At 34.9% G+C, this 26,704-nt stretch overlaps 1 protein-coding gene across 3 annotated transcripts; it reads right to left on the bottom strand.

The window, feature by feature from the left end:
• Positions 1 to 3,752: 3,752 nt before the first annotated feature.
• LOC135584425 (inactive receptor-like serine/threonine-protein kinase At2g40270) lies at positions 3,753 to 14,295 on the bottom strand. 3 transcript variants are annotated; one of them, XM_065172654.1, is made up of 9 exons: positions 13,762 to 14,295; positions 13,548 to 13,683; positions 11,298 to 11,369; positions 6,974 to 7,117; positions 6,770 to 6,895; positions 5,720 to 6,195; positions 5,452 to 5,642; positions 5,235 to 5,367; positions 3,753 to 4,658 (listed from the first exon to the last, which is right to left on the bottom strand). In XM_065172654.1, exons 1-9 carry the CDS (start codon positions 13,853 to 13,855, stop codon positions 4,081 to 4,083), a joined length of 1,950 nt encoding a protein of 649 aa, XP_065028726.1. In that variant the 5' UTR covers positions 13,856 to 14,295; the 3' UTR covers positions 3,753 to 4,080. The 3 variants fall into 3 exon arrangements, with proteins under 3 accessions (XP_065028726.1, XP_018681080.2, XP_065028738.1); XM_018825535.2 differs by having other exon boundaries at positions 6,776 to 6,895; XM_065172666.1 differs by lacking the exon at positions 6,770 to 6,895 and having other exon boundaries at positions 13,762 to 14,294.
• Between the last annotated feature and the right edge of the window lie 12,409 nt (positions 14,296 to 26,704).

Raw genomic sequence — 26,704 nt, 5'->3', positions numbered from 1 at the left:
CTTATAGGGCATCTATGACTAGCAAGTCTTATAGCTGCTCGTGTGGGGACACTATGGATACAATACATGTGCTTATTGGAGAATGAGTTCATTGATTGATTCGTCCACAAAATACTAAATGGTTAATGATACCTCACTGTTAGACAATAATTCTGTGATCCTAATTATGTATTTGGTCCTTAGACTTGAGACACCAAGGATGCCCTATGTGAGTACTCCACTCTTTGATACTGAACTTATAGGTCTGTAGGTTTTAGATCTAATACAAATGGTCATCGGGAGTAATAACCAACTTTATAAGGGCAATTGAGTATCAATAAAGGATTATCCGCTCTTGGTGTCATTAGAGGAATATCGTATATGTTCTTGCTCAAACAAATCTCTAGATAGAATCATTCAGATCGAGAGAGAAAGAGTTCTCTAAGAGAATCCGATTAGAGTGAAACTTGAATAGATTCTGTATGGGTTTGACACTACCATACTCAGTATATGGTTTTTGAAATATTAGATGGATGAGAGACTATAGATACATGATAACTAAGAACAGATATGTCAAATGGATTAAATTTTTCTGTATCATCTAGGGACTACAGTATAGTAGCATAGTACATCCATAGTCAATTAATTGAGTTAATTATTATAAGAGATGATAATTTACTGAGTTAGAAAGAGTTCTAACAAGTATGACTTAAGACTAACTCGATGTTAGGATTAAATGGTCACACATATATGGTAGATGTTGCGATGAGTAGATGTTCGAATATGAGATAACCGTTAGAGCCCCTATCTTATTGAATATCCAATAAGCCCCTCAATTATTGGATCTTATGGATAAGATCTAATAAGAGCCAATAAGATATTATTGGGTAGAGATCCATTAATCCAAGATGCTTGGATAGTTGGATGAAGATCTAATATCCAATAGGGTAGGATCCATTAGGGTTAAGTTGATATGAAACCTCTATAAATAGCAAGGAACCAAAGAGGTATAGGCCAAATCCTTTTTAGTTGCTACCTCATATTCTCCTCCCTCCCTCTCCTTTTTAGCCGACAACCCTAGTTTGGGGCATGTGGATAGTAAGAAGGGTCGGCCCCTTCTTGATCACGTGGTGTGCGTGGAGAGGAAGATCGTACAGTGATTTGATAAGCTTCTTCACCGTATCTACCATATGGATCACCACTAAAGAGGAGGATAGTTAACATTCTTCATCTACTCCTATAAATCTAGGATTTTATAGGGATCTATGATCTCCCTATGTAATAATTCTGCCTTGACATGTACGGTTTTCGATTGTACTTTTTATTTTACGCACCAATGTTCGCACGACGATGAAACCCTTTTTGTTTTTAATATAAGATTTTATTTTTCTGTTCTTTCGCAATATATATGATGCTCTATCTAGATTTCCCAACACAAGTTAGCTTTGAAGTTCAGATCGGTCGGACTAGATGGACTAGTTTGATTAGTCGGCTAGTGCTAATAATATTCTGTGTATTGAAATGTGAGTATACCTAGGGTCCCTTTTATAGGTGACCCAAGGGATGGTTATAATTAGAATTGTTGACGGTGAAGAGGGGAATGTTTACCATTTTGGGCAAAGGTGCAACATGATGTTTGCCTCACCCGATGCTCGGGTTGGTTGATCGTGCTAATCACAGTGAAACGATCGAATATTTGGCCACATGTCTGTCTACCCTATCATTCTTTGCCTATTAAGGGGATAGAATTATGTTTCATGACCCACTAATCCACACTCAAAACATAGAATAAGAATATTTTTCAAAAGCAATATATTCAAGAAAATCTCTGATCTCTCTTATTGATCTATGTACCTTGAGAGAGAGGTTCAAAATATAGTAATATATAGAGTAAATTTTTCTTTGGTACCAAATATAATAATACTATCAATTTTAAGGGGTTTGTCAATCTAAACAATAATTTGAGAGAGCCGATTTGAGTGGAGGTATTCAATCAAAACTCTAAGAAATGAGACCCAAGTAGGGCATAGACCCAAGCGAGACTTGCAAGGAAGGAGGTAGAGGCTTTGACCATAAATAACCCAAGGTCTTCCGATAAGAACTTAGACAGTATCCTCTTAAAAAAAAAACCTTAAAACAAGAAATCATAGCAAAGTTAATAATGTTTAAAGGATCCCAAGATTTTTCATAGATTAGGTAGAGAAAGTTTAAGGAATCGTAACGGAGGAATTCTACCCATAAATTTACTATTTAGGCTTCAATTTAGGAAAATCTGGCACAATCAACTTTAACAAGGTTGATTTTAAGTGAAATGATAGCATTGTTATATATATTTTGTAATTTAGCTTCGGTTCCTAGACTATGTGCTTGTTGGAAGATATTAGCCTAAGAGGAAGATGGAGCCATAGGTGTAGAACTCAGGGGTTGATGACAAACCTTTGTCTGTCCTAGGATTTTGCTTGTGTCGGAGTAGAGGCTTTAATATAACTCTTGTTTATATAAAAAACCCTAGCTTGATTGGAGGCAAATAGTTGAAATAGAGACAACATTCTTTACTAAGAAGAAAAGGGGAGAGGAGTCCTTGGGAGAGCCAAGATCATTCGGAAGGTACAAAAATAGGTTTAAAGGGAGGAAAAGATAAAATTATTGAAATAACTATGAGAGTCCTTTCTCTCATGGAATATAATATTAATTTATACAAAAATAATATACGATCGGTTTCTTCATGGAACATGGACCTGGACAAGAAAAGAAAAACTAAAGTGCTATTTTCTTATGGATTTAATAATTATTTTATGACTTCCCTGTGGTCTCCATTAAAGGATGTTAAACTTTAGAAATGTAGTCATATGCAAAATAATATTATTGGCCAACGAAGTTCAGCTAATGTCTTTTCTATATACTCTTGAAAATATATGGTATGCCTATCTGACATCCAGATTGTTTAGTGAATTATTTGATAGATTTTCTGTTTGAATTTTTGTGAGAACATCATTTACAATATTTAATGTACTAATTTTTTAATATATTTTTTTAATGTATGTATGTCTTGATTGACCAAACTCATCCTTTTTGAAAATTTTTATAATTTTTCATTAGAACTTTGGCAAATTTATGACAAGTAATAAAGAGAACAATAATTAGTTAAAAATAATGTTATCTGATGGAGAGGGATACGCTCAGAAACAACCTCATCTCAGCAATGGGATTTCACATCATGGTGATCTGATTGTCAACATTATTCCATTCCAGGAGGACATCCAAAATCTGTCCAGGATAAATGCACAGATTCAAGCAAATTTAGACGTCAAAATCAAAGGATAAGCGGTTAAAAGAAGATATTGAGAAATGGAAATCATGTTGCTTGGATTGGACATATCCTGGGAGTTTGTATACATAGACACTTGGTATGTCCTTTGGTTTCTCCCTTCATATTTGCATAGAATGCTCACTTCAACCTATGCTGTAGTTCGGATCAAGCACAAAAATGCTACAAGGATAATGTGAGAGCAGTAGAAAATAAAAGAACCATGCACTCCATTGATGTCTCCTAATGTAGAACAGGAAATCTATGTCAAGCCTGTCTTTCAAACCGTTGCAGAAGCTCAAAAACAGTGCATCACTAGTACATGTTCTAATAATATGATGGTAAGCTGGAGAAATTGGCATTAATGTTGTGGGTTGTGATGCAATTTACCATTGAACAAACAGAAGGGAAAAATTTGGGGTTTTCATTGGGCTCTCTTGTGTCTCATCTTTCTACACAAGTCAGATTCATCATCACAAGCACAATAATATAACTACTATGTAAATTCAAGTTATCTTAAGCCCAATCTTGAGATTGGATACTGGAGAGACTTTCACAATCTAAGCTGTTTGTACTCTCCAAGTTATTCTTCTCCACACATGGCTATTGCCCTCCATTCTCTCCATAATAGAGACAGACCTACAAACTCTTTTTAAGTATCCCAAACTAAATTTCTTTTCTCTTTTAATTCCCCTATTACAATTACAAACTAGTGAAGCAAATGTAGCAAAAGCAGTTTCACTATGAAACAGTACAAAAGAAGGGCTGCCATACGATTGTTGCCAACTCCATCTCTAGGTAGCTTCTGAAGAAATAATTTGGAGCTCTGCCCACCACAGTGGCGATACCTTTGGATTAGCTTCCTCTGGTGGAATTGCCGTAATTAGCATCATTCGATCAGCGACTTCTTTCATTGTTGGTCGCTCATTTGGATCCTCATCTATGCAAGATTGAATCACCTCCACTAGTGCATTGATATCTTCATCAGGCACCGGGTCCAGGGTTGCATCTACCATATCTTTTATCGGTCTCTTCCCACTCAAATAACTCCTAGCCCAAAGCACAAGTAAGCCATCATCCTCTGAATATGGAAGCCTTCCTGAAACTATCTCCAGTAGAATTATTCCAAACTTGTACACGATGCTGCTCTCCTTTGTGATTTCAGATGATGCCATGTCTGCTTCTGTTTCTACATTCCAGAATTCAAGATCAGAAATCTTGGCTGCATTGTCTTCGGTTAGATAGATGGATGATGAATTCAAATTTCTAGGGATTAGAGGGGGGTTAAGTTGCATCATGTGCTCCAGACAATAAGCAAGTCCCATGGCTATGCGTAAACGTGCGGTCCAGTTCAAGGGCTCTGCTTCCTTAACTGCAAGACCACCCAGTACTTGGTCAAAATAGAACCCTGAGGAATCAAAGGAAGGCGACAATCTATATGATAGACAACATTAGTTTTTACAAAACAAACCACATGTTGCTTTTAAGAAATTTCATTTAGAAGACAGTATGACAAAATTTGCTAGTTAGGAAAAAGTGAAGGTGGAGAAATTTACTGAAGATGCCTTTCAAAATTTTTTATGGTAGATGACCGAATTTTTAGCATCCTAATTTCAGACATCTCAATGGCACATTAGTTGCTTCATTTGCGTGAAATATGAAGTAACTAGAAAAGTTTGTTCTTTTAATGCATTTTAGGAGTAAAACATGATATATAAGAGTATTGGTCCCAACACAAAGAATTGAAGTATACACCCCAAACATTTGTCATGAAGTAAGATATCTGATACTATAGAAAAAAAATAATCCTATTATGCAAACCAAAAATAGGTATTATACTTGTTAAGTATCTACTGTAGATAAATGTACTGCTTGCACACAGCAATTTTGAATAAGGTCTACTTTGATTTTACTGCACTTAAATTGGAGCGATACTCTAGATACTCACTGTGCAAATGCTCAAATAGTGTCCCACTTGGAGCATACTCAAAAACCATCATCCTGGTAAAAGGCGCTTCTTCCTCACAATGACCAAGAAGGTTCATGAAGTTCTTGTGATTTACTTTGGACAAGTCTGAAATCTGAAACCAGCAGTTAATATTATTGGAGCAAAAACACCGATTACAACTATTATCAGAAGCAAAAGAAGAGATCTGGCAGAGTACCTTCTTTCTGAAGTGAGCTTCATCTTGTACTGACCAATCTTTTGCTGATGTCACAATCGCAGATGTCACTGCTATTTCAACTCCACTTGAAAGTGTACCCTTGTACAAATTGCAATTTGATAATGAACCAATAATGTTGCTGAAATCCTCACAAGCTGTTTCAAGTTCCAATCGTCTCAATGCAGGTACACCTGCCAAGTAACCACACATATTCATGAATGCAGCAAAAAATAACATGAAGTCCAAAATACATGACAGGTAAATATACCTGTCACAAGTGGTTTCTGCGATTGCCCATTGAGAACTGTCATCAAGGGCATTACACTGACAACCTTTTTTGTTTGTTTATGGTACAAGTATATAACAGAAAGGACAATCAGAAAACAAACTACTCCTCCAACTGAGAGAGATATAATCAAAGAAGAAGATGATGATATTGGATGTGACTGAGGTGGTGGAGGTGGTGGAGGAGGTGGAGGTGGCAGAGGAGATGGTGGATGAGGTGGTGGAGGAGGTGGAGGTGGCAGAGGAGATGGTGGATGAGGTGGTGGAGGTGGTGGAGGAGGTGGAGGTGGCAGAGGAGATGGTGGATGAGGTGGTGGTGGAGCTGATGGTGAACGAGGTGGTCGACTATTCAAATTAGCTGGCGGATCAGGTGCTCCTGGGTTTTTGTTGTCATGTGCATCATCATTCTGTTTAAATTCTACTCCCAAAAGTCCACGGGTTATTGCACCCACAACATCCCTACAAGAGATAAACTTGATGTTCAGGAGTTATGCAAGTGAAAGTTTAGCCAAATCTGTAGTATTTGAGGTCATTCAACATTCCCTGCTTATCTGTATATTAAAGATTGCCCTTTGGTCAGAGACAGTAAGATAAGCTCTGGATTGATGTAAGCTCAAACCTGTTCATCAGGCAGAAAGTGGACACTGTTTCCTCTATATTTTGCTTATTGTTCTTACTGTTGCCTTTCATCGTTAGACTATTTTACTAAAGAGGTATCATGTCTTTTGTAGTGACTCCATTAGTCCTTAGTAATCATATAGAATAATGTCTGAGCATGCATCTAGTCAAACAAAATGCAAATTTCTTGAAACTGGTCAACTTGTACTTTTATTTTTTTAACAAGAACATCAACTAAGTTTTTTTTTAAATCATAAACAAATAAGTGCATTTTGTGACAACAAAGTTTAGGGCGTGTCCAGGAAAAAATGTATGGCTAAATGCTTAGATCCTTTTTTTTTTCTCCTTCTAAATGCTCCCAAGTTGTATAAACTCGAGAACAAAAAGTCATTTAACTGTTCAGCACTATGAATACCCTGACATTGTAATGAATTGCCTCTTTGATGGCAAAAGTTCTTTGTCAACCTGAACCTCTGAGAGCATCTTGAACTTAGACCATACTGATAATAAGTCACCAGCAAATCTGTTTCCTCTTAGAACACTGCATTTAAACAGTTTCGAGATTGGATTTTTAACTGAAGAAAGGAAAGCAATAGATGATGTTAAGTCATTTACGTACAGTGTTTCTAGAGAAGCAACATCCCCAAGGTCAGATGGAAGTACTCCACTAAAGTTATTGTGTCCCAAATCCAATACCTTCAGCATCTGCAATTCCCCAATAACCCCAGGAACAGCTCCATAGAAGGAATTGTTATGTAAAATTCTACATAAGAAAAAAAAAAGTAAAACAGCAATGACAATACAGATCATAGTATCAGAAAAATAGTTCTCAGAATTTTTACTACAAGAGCTACACAGGGGAAGCTGCAAAGAATATCAATGAAGTAATTTCAAAATTAAGCAACAGTAGTGTTCCAAAGTTGAATAAAATAGTTGAGAATGTTGAGTATTTGCAAGAAATAACTATCCTTAGGAAGTATGAAACATAAACAGATAACTACTGGCGATGGAGAACCACCAAGCTTTACAAAATATATCAGAAAATTTTATTCTAGACAAAGATATCAAAAAAAAGTTATCAATAAGTTGGCTTAGAAATTATAAGAGTTGTGTTGAAAATTGAAAAGTCTTTTGGTTTTTCTAGGGACTGATTTTGTATTAAGTGCACTCATTTACTATTTACGTATTCTATAAGTCACATTTTGGATTTCTAAAAGACATACCAATTTCCTAGGAGATTACTCTTGAGAATCATTTTCTTCATTAATTGTATCAAGACTCCTAAGCCTCTATAAATAGTAGAGTTTTTTAATGGATCAAACATTTCAGATTTGAATGAAAAGTATTGTATCTTCTCTAGTCTCTTACTCTCCTCTCATATATCATACTTCTCTTTCTTTCTCTTCTCTGTTTTTTCTCTCTACTTTCCTACTCTGTTCTACATCAATTTGGTATTAGAGCCCATCAAGAAACCTGCACTGTACCTCATTGGGTTCAAACTAGCAGCAAAAACTTCAATCAACACTTAAAGATCCTTGCACCTCCAATGTCAACCCCTTGCGTATGGAGTTGGACTTTGGGGCAACTGTCACTGTAGAATTAGTGGACCACATAATTCTCAGTGCTAAGTAAATTTTTGAAAACTTTAATAATATTTTCGTCGGAAAGAAAATTTGTATATTTCATTATATTGTGGTTTTCAACGCTTCACCCCTCTTTTTCTTTTTTTATTTATCATCCTCTCTCCTTTAGCTATTAACTACAATACCACTAAAATTTGAACCCTTGAAAGTTGTCCCAAAAAAAATACCAAAACAAAACAAAAAGTGAGGGAAAAAAAGTGAGAATCATTTGAAACATTGCATTTCTACCTTGTGCATTGCATCAATTAACAACCTCATTACCAAAAGGTAATTTGTCGATAAAATTAGAATCATGACTAGATGAGGTGAAAACCAAACCAATCCTGATGAATCCCTAAACCAAGAAATCGAGATAGACAGTCTTAGGACCAAGCTAGTAGATCATGATATAATGTTGAACCAGTTATGTGACCAAATAACGCAAGTCCTTAGAGCTTTCCAACATCTTGAAAATCGACCCATGAAGGAGGAGGTTGATGAGTCAATTAAGCAACATGTTCATTCTCCACAATCCATTGTTTCAAGTCAAAAAATTTTACCTACTCCCCAAGCCCCAATTTGAACAAATCTTAAGTCCACCTATAGGGTACCTGTTCACAATCATGCTCCTACAAGTCGTGATGACCAATTTTTGATCTTAACGATGAATTTCTAGAATCTATTAGAAATCCACAAACTCGAGTAATGGGCTAACAAGTTTGGTTTGCTGACAATCTAGGGGAAATGGCTAGAAGAGTCAATGTGAATGTGCCGAACTTTGATGGTAGGTTTGACCCAAACGTGTTTGTTAATTGGTTAGATAGCATGGAAGACTACTTTGAGTGGTATAGAATGATTGATAATGAACGTGTATGATTTGCAAAAATGAAACTAGTGGGGTCCGCTAGGAATATTGGCAACATATCCAACATAGTCTCGAACACCATCGAGAACCTCCCATCAGTCAATGGGAAATCATTAAAAAAAAATTAAAGAAAAATATTTACCAATCTACTTTCGAAGCCAATTGGTTAAATAATTGTTAAACCTTAAACAATTGAATTCTAATGTGGCAAAGTATTTGGCCCAATTTGAAAAACTTTTACTTAGGTGTGAAATAGAAAAAGACCAAATCATCCCTATCTGAAGATTTGTTAATGTGTTAAGGTTTGACATCCAACAGGATATCTTCCTTAGTTTCCTCGTTACTCTGGAGGAAGCTTCTTGACAAGTTTTTGAGATTGAGAAGTACATCAAACTTGATCCCATATAATAAGATTAATAACACCTCACACTTTGCTAAATTGTTCTTTTAAGAAATGGTTAAATTACATGGCTTGCCCTTAACCATGGTGTCCGATAAGGATGTGAAATTTGTTAACCACTTTTGAAACACTTTGTGGAAAGTGTTTGGCACAACATTAAAGTTCTCCTCAACCTTTCACCGCCAGACTAATGGTCAAACTGAGGTTGTTAACCATTCATTAGGAAATCTTCTTAGATGTTTAGTTGGGAAGAAACACAGAAACCAGGACTTAACCTAACCCATTATAGAATTTGCATACAATAACTTAGTCAACTGCTCCATCATAAAAAACCCATTTCAAACTATCCTCGGCTATACTCCTTGCACACTAATCGACCTTGCACCCATTCCACTTGACTATCGTGCCTTAGAAACAACCTACTTTTTCGCTCAACATATTCATGATTTGCATAATGAGATTCAATGTAAAATTGTCTTAAGTAATGAAAGTTACAAACTTGCTGCTAATACATATCGTAGAAGTCGAGAGTTTTAATTTGGTGATTATGTCTTAGTTCACATTCACCCTGAGAGATTCCCTAAAAACTCATTCAAAAAGTTGTATACCTAAGCAATTGATCATTTTCCCATTATCTAAAAACTGAGATCTAATACATATATGCTTGATTTGCCTTCCAACTTAAATATTAGTCTAATTTTTCAATGTGAAGGATTTCACTCCATATTATGGTACTTTTGAGCCTCCTCTATCTGTCGGTTTTCTTGCAGGTGATAATCCTCCCAAAGTACCGATTCTCCTACAACATAGGGATGACATAGAGGTCATTCTTGATAACCACCTTTTTACATTTACTAGTAGCATTACTCACCACTTTCTTGTCAAGTGGTGTGATCATCCAACTTCCGATGGCACTTAGATTACTTTAGAGAAACTTCGAGACTTTGCACTAGACTTATTAGACTAATACCATGCATATCACTCTTTGGGGTTGAGTTCTTTACCACGGGAGAAAATGATATAGAACCATCAAGCTTTACAAAGGATTTCAGAAAAGTTTATTCTAGGCAAATATATCAACAAAAAATCATCAATTAGTTGGCCTAGAATTTCTAAAAGTTGTGTTGAAAAATAAAAAGCCTTTTGGTCTTTCTAGGAACTTCTTTTGTATTAAGTGCACTCATCTACTATTTAGGTATTCTAGAAGTCATACTTTGAAATTCTAAAAGACATACAAATATCCTAAGATATTACTCTTAGAAATCATTGTCTTCATTAATTATATAAGGCTCCTAAACTCCTATAAATAGTAGAGCTTGTTAATGGATCAAACATTTCGGATCTTAATGAAAAGAATTACATCTACTTTAGTCTTTTAATCTCCTCTCTTATCTCACATTTCTCTTTTTCTCTACTTCCCTACTCTATTCTACATCAACTAGGTTAAGCGAGACTGATGCTTGGAACATACCTAGAAAAACTATTAATTACAGAAGAATAACATAGCTGTGCTGCTAAGTTCCTTCAGTATAATGAACAAACTAAGGTTACTCACAAGATAACTGATTCGATTTCAGCAAAATATCATCATAAATATTTCCACATGACCATTTTTCCTTTTTTTTTTTTCAAATTTTACTTGCTTTAACAGTCCCCAGGTATGAGTCAACCCAAGTTAACTGCAGAAATTGAGTATCCATCACATTAATCTTTGTTATGTTTGTACATGTAGATGCATGAGAAGAAATATGAAAGAGTAACATAATGGGGATGTCACGGACCAGCTACCATGTCTTGTATTGAAATTGTTGAGTTGTTTGGAAATACGTTAAAGTTACAAAACAAGATGGCAATAGGATTATGCAAAATAAACCCAAGAAGATGTTTTGAAATGAAGGGATAATTTTTTCCATAACACTTCTGCCCACAATTAACAAATATACAAGGATTTTATTGCAGAAAAAGTGTTAGCAACCAAAAAGTATAAGGAGAATCGAGAAAAAAGAATCACATGCATTAGACAATTATAAACACATAATAGCTTAGAAATGCTTACAGAGTGTTCAAGTGTATCAGTTTGCCTACTTCAGGTGACAGTGTCCCTTTAAGACAAAGATTTTTCAAGTTCCTACAACAAGAAAACGAAATTTAGAGAGATATTAAAGAGCAAAAAATTCAATTGATATTAGACTAGAACAAAATACTGTACAAGCAAAAATTCTATAACAAGCATCTTCATTTAAAAGTTTGTAAGACAGTAAATTATGGATGGTAGAAGTAATTTGAAAATCAAACTAATGAAGCTCGATTCTGACTGGATAAATTCCAATAACATACATAACACAAGGAGAGATTAAGAATCATTACATTCTACATCTCTTTGAAGAGTATGTCTGCAGACTTGTATACTAATGCCAAAAGAACCATGTACAGTGTTGCTGGAAAAACTACAGCATAGAGAAAGCAAACTTTTGCTAAGGTATCATTGTTGCAGACTGACATGACTGCACACCAATATTTTGAGCAGTGACAATAGAGATGCTTTTGGAATATTGGTTTAACTTCTGGAATATGATTCATTTGGAGGTGATGCACTTCAAGCTCATATTAGTACATGTTCCTAAATTTGGTGTAGTAAGACTCAACAGTTTGGCATGTCTGGATTAATTGGGCTCCTGTATCAGTGTGAATGTTTTGCTGGTTAGTTGTAAATAACAAGGCGTTAAGGAGTAATAATCTAATAATCATAGAACAGGTTACTTATGGAACTTACAGCCTATGTTCGAGAAATGTAATTGGCAAGCATCTGTTAATCCTGAAGTGTACTTATATTAGAAGGCTGTACAAATGGTTGACAGAATCTAAACATGCTGTGATATCCTGCTGACCGATAGGAGAGGGAAGAATATTATGATTGATCGGTGAGCTGGACTAGACTCGTGCATGTTATGTAGGGAAAAAAATAGAAAACTGTTAATAATTAAGGGCATATTCTGGTAAAAAGCCCCTATTTTGGGTTTTCCTGGAAGGAGCCTCTCGTATTGTTTTTCCCCAAGAGTACTCCTCTTTTCCCTTAGTGCTGAAAATATCCTTGATGAGACATCCAAAAGCAGTCTCCCACTCTTTGCATGGATCGGCTCACAAGGTGAACCAGTCCAGTTAAATTGTTTTTGTGGAGGTGCCAAAAAAACAATAGTTCTATTCAAAAACACTGTTCAAATATAGAAGTTAATTTTTTTATATTTTATTTTTTTTAACCAGTAAAAATGCCTAATTGAAACCATAGTAAGGGTGATAAATTAGTTTGCATTATATTTTGAGTCGTTATTACTCAGTTGTGTTGAGAAAAACATTATAGTCCTAATAAAAAATCCTATAACTATAACTAGCATAGAAGTCAAGTTTTTTTTTTACATTTTTTTGGTAAACCAATAAGAATGTATATTTAAAACCTAAATAAGAAATATAATAAGGTTAATAATTAATGTTTGTCTGAATTTAAATTAATTAAAACTGGATTGCAGTGTCTTCAATTCTGTAATAAAAAACACAGTAACCAGTTCGATTTAACCAAAAACCTTATAACCATATCCAAAAACACAATAACCACCAATTCGGCTGAACCAAAATAACCCTATTCAAAGCATTGTAACCGATTCAGTATAACACCGAACCAGTTTGACTGGTTCAGTCTAGTTGGCTCTTGTCGGAAACTCAAATATCAAAGTGCTCAGATGTCAGTGGGGTATTTTTATCATTTTAAAAAGCAGGAGCTCTTTTTGGGCATTTTGGAAATAAGGGGCGGTATCCAAGAAAAATTCAAAACTTGGGGCTTTTCCCGGGAAATTGCTCGATAATAAATCTCAATCTTTTTGCAGTATTTAATCATTGTGATTGTTAAATCTTGGCCAAGTATGGAATCTGATAAGCAGTAGAAGATCCTTAAAGTGGCTGCAAGATGATGATTAGTTTTCATTTGGTTCTGTTGGTGCATTGAAAGTATGCAATGGTCGGATGTTTGTAATTGTTTCTTGAGGGGATACTTCGGATGAGGTAATATTTAATTTGTAAAATTCTACAAAAAGAAAAAATAAACTGCCTATATTTCATTTACAGGAAAACCAGTAGATTTCTTAAGCTCCATACCTTTTTGTTGATTAAAAAAGAACAACAAATCAATAGCATCTACTATTTCTTCTCATCCCATTTGCTTAAACCAGTAATTAGGTTCAGAAACACTCAAGGGGAAAACAGCAGAACGAAGTAAGAAGGGAGATTTATAATTCAAGAAATTTGGATCACTCACAAAACCACGACTCTTCCGTCATCAGTGCACTCAACTCCACACCAGGAGCATGGATCATCATCTTCCTCATCCCAATTTGCTAAAGCGCCATAAGGATCGACCTCTACTTTGCCTTTTAATGCCAGAAGAGCTCGGCCTACATTACAAGAAACAAGAAACAGTTAGATCATTGACTAGGTCGAATCCGCCATCGATCTAGTACTGGAGAACGCACCTTCGCCATTGAGAGAATCAGAGAGCTGCCACCTTCCGCACACCAAATAAATCCACAACAGGGTTGACAGCCCTCCGAGGCTTCTTTTCCCCATCTTTAGCTGAACAAAATCACTTCTTTGTCCTCCGTTTCCCTTGGCGATGACTCGAGGATTCGGAAGCAGAACCAAACGCACCAAGAATTGGAAATTTCGGAAACCTCTGGCTAAAAAAGATTGCTTCTTTTTCTCGTCTTTCCCTTCAAGAAGAAGGCTTGTTCTTCTCTCTGAACGCAAGAAAAAGTAACGATTGGAACTTGGTGGTTCTTTAGCCGAAAAATCACCTCTTTTCCCCGATTTCTATCGCGGAGGGCTCAAGAACTCGTCTCTCGGCAGGGGTTCAAGAATTGGACCTAAATGCAGCCAAAACGGGAAGCAGATTAGGGTGTGTCCGGAACTCTCAACGAGAGGACCCGAGGCAAGCAGAGGCAATGGAATGATGTAGAAGAGTAGAGGTTGCTTGGCGATACGACCGCGGAGCGATGGAAAGGTATGCGAAGAAATAGTCCTCCTACCACTTGGAAAGAGACCTCGCAGAGAAGTTTGTCTTTAATTGCTGGAATGAAAAGACTTTGCAATATTCAATTGTCTTCTCGAGAGGAAGAAAAAAACTATTCTTTAAATGTCACCGATAACTAAACTACTAAATGACAGATCCTTGTCGCATGACATGTAATCCAACGACGACTTGGCATCTAAACCATGTCATTAACCAATCTTGTCAACCCAACTATGTGTGCCAGTGCTCCTCCTCTCGTGCAAGATGAACCATCAGACAGACGCAAAGTCGTTTATTAACTGTGAGCATCCTCTCAACTTCGAGCCGGTCCTTTTCGCTTGGGTGTCGTTCGTCACAGTCCATACTACGGGTCGTTGCATTGACGAAGGCCACCCGTTCAGCACCTGTCTTCCTAAGTGGAGGGTGAAAAGTAAATGATATGTATATATATTTCAAAGAAAACTTCGTTGTAGAAAAGGAAAAATACATCGGTTGCGAGGTTTCCAAGTACTATTCTTAATCGATGAAATCCTTCTTTAGCAATACTTTGAGGTTTTCCCAGGAACACAACAAGGTTTCCGTTCCCCGTTCTGACACGAAAAGAAAAGCTCTGCCAAACGTAACTAAAGCTCGTTTTTCTTCTTCTTCCCTGGTTCACAAACCTCGTATACCACATGATTGACTTATGAATAATCCTCGGTCTCGATCATTTAAGATAACAGCCATTAGATGTTGCTCATCTTTTAACTTAGATTGGAGTTCTGCCGCGGGTGGAAGTTGGAATTGGTCCTGCTCGGTGAACGGGATTTTGTGGTGCAAATGGCACGCTAGTTTCTTTTCATTCTTATGAAGCCGTCGCCGTCGTTGACGCTGCTTTCTGCGTATGTATTGTTGCATATGTTCTTCCTTCACCCACCGTACCTCAAGTTTCCGATTCCATTGCTCGGATAGTCCGGTCCCCCGCCCTCATATGTCCACGACCCGTTGGTACTAAGATCGGGTCCCAGAATACTGGGTCAGATGTATCTCTTGGTTGCGTGGAGACTTATGCTTTATCATCCTTTTTTTTTTTTCTTTTCTCATCTAGAATATAAGGATATACAAAATAGTCAAAAACTCTAAAATGACTCACGTCAGGTTACCCATGTTTATACTTTTTTTTAAGGATAAATTTAAAAAATATATATATATACTCTAAGATATAGTTTCAGCCCAAAAATTCTTAGACAAATGATTTTATTTTTCATTATACTCTTCACTATGTTCATTATTGTTTTGTTCTTCCTTTTTGCAACACTATTTTGTTGTCAATTGCCTCTTGATACCTTGATTTTTATAAAATCTATTAAAATCATTGAAAGTAAATTTATCACTTCTGTCAATTATTAAAATCTTAATGGAACAAATACATATATATTTTTTTCAATCATAGATATAATTTTTTTTAAAAATATATAAAAGATTTAGATTTTTTCTCTAGAAAATATATCCTCATTTTTTTACTAAAATATCAATAAAGGTGATTTTTTTTTTTACAGGTGGGGTTGGATCAATTAGCCCATAAATATTTAAATGAATGACTTTTAATGACTTTCTATCTCTTCGATAACTGCTTTTAGAAAAAGACTAATGATGTTATTTTCTTATAATATATCTTTCACATATCTCAATAACGTGGTTAATCATAAAAAGACTTGTGACCATCTTTTTCTTATGCAGTATTTTCAAGTCATTAAAATGCAGATGATTGAATCATAAATGACATTACTAAGATTCATTTTTTATTACTAAATTGAAACAAGAATGATTACCATTGTGAATATTGAAAGGAAACATCCTATTTTTGAACATCTCAAGAGTAGCAATAACTCAACTTTTATCATTCTTAATTTTATAAATATTATATTTTAGATTGATTTTAAAATATTTTTCTACAAATTGTCGCATGCTCCACAAAATACTTTTCAATTTAAGTGCATAAAAAACATCTAACTAAGAGAAAAAACTTTTATTTCTAATCAAGTATCATATAATATTAAAAAAAATCCTACTATATCATGGGCTCATAAAAGATTTTTGTATATTCTTGAGTGAAAAGGACGTTGAACTTGATAGAAAGAAGGGATTGAGTTATCGGATGAATAAGATAAGGTAAGATATTTTATCTTTCACTCAAAATATTTACAACATCAAAACTCTATATGACCTAATGGGGTTTATATAGTCCCCAAATATATATTATATTAGTTATACTAAAAAAATAAATTATTCTCTTTCAAAAAAATCCTTTTAAGAATCAATAGTCAATATAGCTTGTCCTTCTATTACATTTAATCTATTTCTTCTTTTGATACAATGAATCTATATCTGCAATAAACCTTTCTTTTGATGAAATTAACCTCTTTATCATACTTTAACAAGTTTAAATGATTCCTAAAGTATTTATAACTATAATGATCATAATTATTATAATAAAAATATTTAATTTAAGATTTATTTATTGGATAAAAATTAATTTTAGCCCTTGTGATTTTAGTTATGGACCTCTTAAGCCCTTATGGTTTAATCGTGTCTAAAATAATTTTTATATTTTTAAAAACATAACATATAAGCCCCTTCTGTAAAGTCTGAGTTAATAGACATTAGAGTATGCTTATGTGACATGTTGACTTATAATAAATTATTAATATAATGATATATATAATTTAAGTTTAAAGGGTTAAGATATATTTTAGCCCTTATGGTTTTAATCATGGTTTACTCGTGTCTAAAATAACCCCTACATTTTTAAAATTATAATATATAAGTCCCTCTAGTTAAGTTTGAGTTAATAAATGTTTGAGTATGCTTATGTGGCATGCTAACTCATAATAAATCATTAATATAATGATATATATAATTTAAGTTTAAAAAAAATGAGACCACCATCAATGGTAGGAGGAGGCATCGTCGTGAAAGCAATCACCAATAGTAGCACCGAGCTGTTACTACTTAATAGGGCGTCATATGCATGCAGCCTCTTCCATGATGACGAAGAGCTTAGGAGCTTCTGGTCCTATCTTAAGTGGATGTGCGTTGACTAGTACCGACACTAGGTATGCAGTGGTCTCTTGATCTCTCTTCCTTCTCTTGAGCATCTTTGTCCCCACCATCTCCCACTTTATCCTCTCTTGCACCTCCACCTGTCACGTCTATGATGTGGTAGTCCAACTCTCACTCACCTCCACCTTCAGCCTCTCATATCTCTACCTCTTCACAAGGGAGGTGGCTTATAAGATATGGTTGTACTCATCGGGATCAAAGTAGGTGTCATTCGTGGTGGCGGGTAGCACCATAGTGGGCAAAGTGATGGCATGCACCCTAGAGCTGGTGAGTGATATCCGATAGATCCAGCTCGCTAACTCTAGGGTGCATGCCATCACGTTACCCACCACAGTGCTGCCCGCCACCATGAATGGCACCGTCTTTGATCCCGATGAGTACCACCATACCTTATAAGCCACCTCCCTATGAAGTATGACATCATAAAGATGGAGAGTAAGCAGAAAAAGTGATTGAGTTGGTCCATGTAGCGCTCCTGCACCCGCTCCCTCTCCTCGACAACTTATTGAGGAAAAGGAAGTAACGGAAGCCGTAGCAACAAAAAAAGACAGAGAAACAAAGGTAGGAGAGGCCGGAGGTGAAGGTAAGAGAGTTAGATCACCACGTCATAGGCATGATGGGTAAGGGCGCAGGAGAGAACAAAGTGGGAGGCAGTGGAAACGAAGACACCTAAGAGGAGAAAGAGGAACCAAGAGCTACTATGTGCCTAGTGTTGAACTGGTCGACGCGCATCCACTTGATATAAGACCGAAAGCTCCTAAGCTCGTCATTAGTATAAGAGAGGCTATGTGCGTTAAATGCCTTATGAGATAGTAGTGGCTCAATGCTGCTACTAGTGGTCACTTCCACAATGATGCCTCCTCCCGCCAATGATGGAGGTCTTAGATTTAAAAAAAAACTTAAATTACATATGTCATTATATTAATAGTTTATTATAAGTCAGCACGCTACATAAATTGATTCTAATGTATGTTAACCAAACTTGACGGGAGGAACTTATATGCTATATTTTTAAAAATGTAAATGTTATTTTAGACATGAGTAGACGATAAAGGCTTAAGAGGTCCATGATCAAAATCATACGAGAAAAAATAGATATTAATAATTTATTATGAGTCAACATGCAATGTAAGCATACTCTAAATTTATTAACTCATAATTAATAGGATGTACTTATATACTATATTTTTTAAAATATAGAGATTATTTTTAATACGAGTAAACTATAAGAGCTTAAAAGGTTAATATTCAAAACTACATGGGCTAAAATGAACCTTAATCCCTTATATATTATGATAATCACATGGTATTCTTCTACATCTACAACCTCTGGAATAGCCTCAACTTCGATCATATCATCTATTGTTATCTTGATTTTAGTTATCTTCTTAATTTTCATTAGTGTCTTTACCTCTACCTTAATTGTTACTTCTGTTTCTCTCTGTCTTTGTTTTTATTAGGATAGTATTTTTGATTCTAGAACTTAAAAATTTATCAATTCATCAATCTATATCTTCTCAAGATCTTTGCACTCGTACATGCTGAAATTTAGATATTAGTGATCTAAATTTTTTTTTCATAATTTTAACAATATTAATCTCTTCACCATTAGTTTTCATTTGATTTGTGATGGCTAAAGTATGAGAAAATAATCTAAGATATATTCGATTCATTTTTAAACTTTCCGAACTCAGATCTCATTGACGTCTAGGCATGCTTTCTTCACCTTAGTCACACGTTCATAAATCTTGTAAATGATGGACCACCTATTATGTTAAAGTTTGGGCTGTGGAGATCTTTCTTTGATCTCTCAATTCTGACCTTCTGATTTTAGGTATAAGAATCTTTTTTCTTTTTTACTAGGCTCTATAATACCTTATCAATAATATTTTAAATATATTTATATTTAAAAAATATATTCATTTGGATACTTCAATGATCATAGTTCTTGCTGATAAATCGAAAAACCTAGAGTTGAATTATATTATTGAAGAAAGTCATATTGATGATCTTCTTATAGATATCACAGGTGTTTTTTAAATTTTTTTCTCTTTATAGTTTCTCTCTGTTCTCTTTGCTATTTTTCTTTTCAATTTTTTATCTCTAAATAGTATTATTTCTTTCTCTAAACAGTCTTATTTCTCTCTCTAAATAGTTTTATTTCTCTCTCTATAGTGTTGTTTCTCTCTCTCTACAGATCTATTTCTCTCTAACAAATCTATTTCTTCTCTCGAGCAGCATTTAATCAAAATTCTAATACCATGTTATGAGAAAGAAACTTTATAAAAACTAAAGATTAGGAAGAGAAGGTTGAAAAGAGAGAAGATAGAAAAAAAAAAAAAGGATTTTATTGACTCTAAAGTTTCGCTTTCACCAAAACACCTTGGACCACCTTTATGCTCCCTTCTTTCTGGGCTTAATTCTCCTCTCTCTCTCTCTCTCTCTCTCTCTCTCTCTCTCTCTCTCTCTCTCTCTATGTTTTTGGATACTATAGGGCATCATCAACCCAATATATAAACCGAAACCATAAGGTTATAACCCTAATGAAATAAGAACTCCAAATTTAACTCAAACTCCTAATTTAATTCTAATTAAATTTAAATTGCATCTCTAACAAATGCTTGTTTATGAGTGACAATTGGAAAACCCTTAATATCTATTGTGTGATATATGTGTGAGTAATTGAAAGGCTTGAAATTCAATTCTCTTTTGGAATAGAAGAAAGACGGCAAAAGTAAATGCCAAATCAACTTTACATTGCAGGGATTTAGAATGAAGCATCAATTAGATTGTATGGAGAGAGTTGAAGAAACTAGTTCACTCTTTCATACTATATTTGGGATGGAGAAAAGAAAAGAAGAGATAAAAAATTAGAGAGGAAGAGTTAAGGGATGATGCAAGATGCAAATATATATATATATATATATATATATATATATATATATATATATATATATATATATATATATATATATTTCTTATAGACAAGTCTCTGTATTTTTCTTTTCTCACTTTTTTTCTATGTTTTACCATAACAAATCTCATCTATTTATAGGCTATAGATGTGAGTTACAAGACTCAATTGTTAAGGCTACATTCAAATACTTTTATTATATATAACTTATCTAATTTACAAGTGGTTTATTATTTCATAACCTCCTTCATAGTGATATTTATATTGATATAACCTCTCTATTCTCAATAAATTCTAGAGGTTATAATTATTTTTACCCATGTAATCATGAGAGAAGTTTCAATCCTCTCTTTTAATTGAGTCTAATTCTTTTAAGACTCCCACTAGACTTAATTCATTTTATCACATACTTCAAGTAATGTTTTCTTTTTGAAAAATATCTCCAAATTGAGGGGCTTGGTGAAAATATCTGTAATTTGATCATCATATTTAATGTAATCTAATAAAACTTCCTTCTTCTTGATTTGGTCTTGAATGAAATGGAAGGAAACGTCGATATGTTTACTTCGTTCATGGAAGGCCGAGTTAACTTATTATAAATATTTATCTTTGTAGCTTGATGTTGTGCATAATTGACTTCATTCAAAAACTTCTTGAGTCATATAATATGGCATACACATGATGATGTCAATATATATTCCACTTCACATGTAGACAATGTCATAGTAAATTACTTCTCTGAATAACAAATGAAAATGATACCATTCATATAAAAAAATGATTGTACTTTTTAATATCTTCTAGAGCTCCATCCCAATCATTATCAAAATAATCAATAAATTAAAAATTATTAAAAATAAATATATTATTCCATGAGTTATGGTATTTTGATATAGCATAAATATTTTTTAGCGCCCTTTATGTGTGTTGACTTTGGTTAATCCATAAATTGACTTATTAATCCGATTTCATACAGAATATCTGATCTTATGCAAATTAGATATTTCAAGCTTCTTACTAAACTTTTAAAATATATTGTATCAATTGTATCACTAGCATCTTGTCTTGAAATTTTGATGCATAAATATTTTGAAAATCTTCTTTGCATATCCTTCTTGTGAAATAAAAATATCTTCTTTACTTTGCTTCACTTTGATACCAAGAAAATAAGACATGAGACTAATGTTAATCATTTTAAATTCTTAAATTATTGTTTGTTTGAATTTTTTAAATATAAGTGAGTTGCTTCTTATAAAAATAAAATCATCTATATACAAGAAAATAAGTAAGATATCTCTATTTTTGTTCATCTTATTGTATATGACATTTTCATAAAGACATTGGTCATAACCATTTTGCTTAAAGTAAACATCAATTCTAGTGTTCTTGAAATAAGATGTCTCTATTTTTGTTGATCTTCATATATGGGGCACTTGCATAAGAACATTTGTCATAACCATTTTACTAGTTTTAAGTCATACAAAACCTTCTTTAACTAACTTTCTGTTCATACCCCTTTTTAATGTACCCAATGGTTATTCTATATATACTTCTTCTTCAAGTAAAACATTAAAAATATATATATTTAACATCCATTTGATAAATTAAGTAATTATTTTATATGATAATGAATATAATCAATCTAATAGATTTTATTTGAACAACAAGGGCAAATATCTTATTATAGTCAATGTCAAATTTTTGCCCGTAACTCTTTGTCACTAATCTATACTTATCAATTTGATCTGAAGTATTTTTTTATTTTTTAAACCTACTTCACATCAATAGTATTTTGTCCTTGAGGTAGTGAAGGTAACTCTCAAATTTTATTTCTCTTGATAGAGTTGATTTCTTTATCCATAGTATCATTTCGCCTTTTATTTATCATCAAATGATTCACTATCTACAAAGAGACAAACAAGATGTAATTTATCGGTTACTTCTTATACATATTTTATATTTCTTATCCTTTAAGGCACTAGGCTATCTTGTAGAGATGATTGTGTAGAAGAAGAAAAATATGTCGACAATAATGATGATCATGGTGGTAAAGCAACCGTTTACTTTTGTACATCTTCATATAACTCTTCGATATTGCTTTCCTAATTTAATATATCTTCTTCATTAAACTCTACATCCCTATTTATAATAATCTTTAAATTGTCAGGATAAAATAATTTGTAGGCATTGGATTTAGAGCCATACCCAATAAAAATAAATTTGGAACTTTTGTCCTCCAACTTGTTCTTACTTAATTAAGTGCATGTGCATAACCAATGTGATAAAAAATCTTAAAGCATGGGACACTCTTTTTTTTTTTTTTTTTTTTTTGTTCTATGTCTCTTATAGAGTTTTGTTCTCGAAGCTCGATTAGGATACTGATTTCAGAATTATCTAGTTCTTTCTCTCTATCATACGATTTTATTAGGAGAATATGGTTCTGTGCAAGGTATGCCATACCGATTCGTACCGCCCGATACGGGCGGTACGTACCGGTCCGAGAGGCGATCGGTACGCAGACCGTCCACTACCGGGCGGTACACCCAAAAAATATCCCGTATCGGACGTTACGGGTAATATCGGGCGGTAACGGTCGAAATTTCGACCGTTACCGCCCGGTACCACTCGGTAACAATCGAAATCGACCGATACCACTCGGTAACGGTCGAAACCGATCGTTACCACACTGTAGCAGTGCTACGGTGCTCCAACGGTCAAATTGACTGTTGGAGCCCTTTCTCCTCCTATTTAAACCAATCTTCTCTCCCCTATTTCATTATACTCTCTTAAACTCTTTCTCAAACATTTTTTTTCTCACATAAACTCTATAAAACAATGATTTATGAATTCAATCGAGGCTAATTTGGGAAGATTAAGAGGAAGAACTTTCTAATCAAGAAGTATGTATTCGTTTTCTTTAATTAGAGAGTAATTAAGATATTTAAGATTATGATTAGTATTTTTCATGCATAGTAAGTATTGAATAATATTTATCATAGTAAAATAATTTTAATTAAATTTTATTAAAGTTATTTAATGCTGCAATTAGTTATTGTAATGATGATTTAATTGAAATTTATTTGATTTTATATCAATTTAATGTCTTTAATACCTATTAGGGTATTTGTTATGTTTATAGTGGTGAAAGAGAAGTAATTAGTGAAAAATTAATTATATTAATCATATAATTAGTGTAGATAAATGATAATTTTATCATAATTTGAATTTTGAATCATATTGGATTAAAATTACATATTTAATATTTTTTTATGTGTTTAACATATATATGATGGTAAAATAAGTTTAATTATGTTTTATTAAAGTTATTTAATACTGTAATTAGTTATTTTAACGATGATTTAATCAAAATTTATTTGATTTTATGTGAATCCAATATCTTTAATATCTATTAGGGTGTTTGCCATGTTTATAGTGTTGAAAGAGAAATAATTAATAAAAAATTAACTATATTAATCACGTAATTAGTGTATCTAATGATTTTAATACTTCTTTTATGCATGTAACATATTTATGATAATAAAATATGATTAGTTATGTTTTAATAAAATTACTTAATATTGTCATTAGTGATTTATGATCGATATTTGGTCAATTTAATATGTTTATACTTTATAATTTATTTGATTTAAATTTGATAGGATCATGGCACCAAAGGAACAGCCACACGATGATGCATGGGTTCATGCCCGAAAGCTAGATGGAAACCGTCATCATTGGCAATGTATTTATTGTTACTACATTGGTAAAGGTGGAGGAATAACTCGAGTGAAAATGCATTTGGCTGGTGGGTATCCTGATGTTGCAAAATGCAAGAATGTTCCAACGGAGATCCGTAAATTATTTCAAAGCAAGCTTAAACAAGCAAAGGAAGATACATTAAAAAAGAAGGCAAGAGTTGAGGAAAAATATCATAAGGCTACACAGGAACCAGTTTATGATCAGTATGAGGGTTGCGACGATGAAGTCGACCCGGATCTCACAGTTGGGATTCGTATATCATTGGAGCATCAGTATAAGGTCGATGAAGCAATGAGGCATCGACGACCTGACTTACAATTAGAGCATGGCAGTGGTAGTGGAATCCAGAGGTCAACCAGCATGAGGCTGTTGGGAAATCATGGGGGGCGACATCATATGCGCAGCGGAAGAACAAGAAAACAAAATCCCCGATTCCCAAAAAGATGTTCGTCGTCGTGCGAAGATTGGTGCGCAAAAATCCGCAAAACACAAAACTGCGTATAGAGATTGTGTTACCTAGGGAGATCGTATATCCCTGTTTCCTTGTAGATCCTTAGGAGAGGGTGAAGGAGGTCAAGCGTCCTCCTCTCTAGCGGTGATCCACACAGCAGGGTTGCGACGACGCTCCTCAAAACTCCAGGCCTACTCTGAGGTGGAGAGGGAGAGGAGAATAGGAAAGGCAAGCAAAGACTCTAGCCTATGAGGCTCTGAATCCCTCCTATTTATAGAGATCCCATGTCAAACCCTAATGGGTCCTTCCCTAGTGGGTATTGGATCTGCATCCAATAAGACAAGGGCTCCGTCGGATATCTCATATCCGAACCTCTACTCATCGCAATGCCTACCATATGTGTGTGACCCTCTAGGCCCAATATCGAGCTGGCCGTGAGTCATACCTGTCAGAACTCCTTCTAACTCAGTGAATTATTATCTCTATAATAATTTACTCGACTCATCGACTACGGACGTACTAGGCCACTACGCCGTAGTCCCCAGACGATACAGGGGAATCCAATCCATTGGACCTGTCTGTCCTCAGTTACCATGTACCTATAGTCCCTCATCCATCTAATATCCCAGAGACCGTATATCGAGCATGGTGCTGCCAGACCCATACGGTTTCTACTCGAGTCTCGCTCTAATCGGATTCTCCCGGAGAACTCTTTCTCTCTCAACCCGAATGACCCTGGCCAAGGATTTGTCTGAGCAAGAACACATAGGATATTCCTCTCATGACGCCGAGAGTGGATGATCCTCTATTGACACTCAATAGCCCTCGTAAGGTCGACTACCACTCCCAATGACCAGCTGTACTAGATCTGGGGACAGCCAAACCTATAAGTCTGGTATCAAAGAGTGGATCACTCATACAGAACATCCTTGGTATCTCAAGTCTTAGGACCAGATACACCACTAGGACTACGAAATCGCTGTCGACAATAAGGCATCATCAACCATCCAGCATTCCGTAAGCGGATCAATCAGTGAACTCATTCTCTAATGAGCACCTGTACTGTATCCCTAGTGTCCCTACACGAGCAGCTATGAGACCAGCTGCATCCATCATATGGACGGGTATACAGCACACCAGTCTATCCGGTTATCACGATGTCCTTCTCGAGTAACCTATGACCGGGATTATTTAGGATATGTGTTTAAAGGTGAATCGATCTCATTATCGTGATCTCATCACGATCTGATTCCCATTGCACAAATCCAAGGACATCACAATATATATATGCACATATGCAATTGTTATAAAGTGATATACGCCAAAATATAATAAGCAAAAAGATTATGTATCAAGTCACACGTGCCATCACTCACGTGATTGGCTTGCTGGGCACCTATGACTAGCAATCTACCACTTGACCTAAAGCCAATCACCTATGTGTCTGATCCCCATCAGACTCCTGTGACGCTCATAGACAATCTGAGACAACGGCTTTGTCAGTGGATCTGCAATGTTATCTTCGGATGGAACTCTTTCCACTACTACATCTCCTCGGGTTACGATCTCTCTGATAAGTTGGAACCTCCTCAGAACACTTCTGATGAGACCCGGGTTCCCTTATTTGAGTAATCGCCCCGTAGTTGTCGCAATATAAGGAAGTCGACTTGTCGCTATCTGTATCGACTCCCAAATCTGTGATGAATTTCTTCACCCAGACTCCCTCCTTTGCTGCATCTAATGCAGCAATGTACTCCGCCTCTGTGGTCGAGTCAGTAGTGGTATCTTGCTTGGAACTCTTCTAGCACACTGCTCCTCCATTCAAGGTGTACACATACCCTGAATTCGACTCGCTATCATCGACATCAGACTAAAAACTTGAGTCAGTGAAGCCTTCAACCTTAAGGCTATTACCTCCATATACTAGCAAAAGATCCTTAGTCCTTCTCAAGTACTTAAGGATACACTTTACTGCTTTCCAGTGCTCCAAGCCTGGATCCGCCTGATACCTACTCGTGACACTCAGAGCATGCGCTATATCAGGCCTAGTACATAGCATGGCATACATGATAGACCCTATTGCTGAGGTATAAGGTATCATATTCATGTTTGCCCTTTCTTTTGGAGTTTTTCATGTCAAACCTTTTGACAATGGTTTCTATGTACCTGGACTGGGACAAG

Source organism: Musa acuminata, chromosome BXJ1-4, assembly GCF_036884655.1.
Source record: "Musa acuminata AAA Group cultivar baxijiao chromosome BXJ1-4, Cavendish_Baxijiao_AAA, whole genome shotgun sequence".
In the NCBI taxonomy this organism is placed as follows: domain Eukaryota; kingdom Viridiplantae; phylum Streptophyta; class Magnoliopsida; order Zingiberales; family Musaceae; genus Musa; species Musa acuminata.
Note: the sequence above shows the minus strand (reverse complement) of the source record. Positions and strands in the feature narration are given on the sequence as shown.

Excerpts from the sequence above, each read along its gene's own strand:
- LOC135584425 (XM_065172654.1), bottom strand. The coding sequence starts at position 13,855 with ATGGGGAAAAGAAGCCTCGGAGGGCTGTCAACCCTGTTGTGGATTTAT. Across the intron at positions 11,370-13,547 it reads GACGGAAGAGTCGTGGTTTT|GAACTTGAAAAATCTTTGTC; the intron begins GTGAGTGATCCA and ends TTCTTGTTGTAG. Across the intron at positions 5,368-5,451 it reads AAGCTCACTTCAGAAAGAAG|ATTTCAGACTTGTCCAAAGT; the intron begins GTACTCTGCCAG and ends TGCTGGTTTCAG.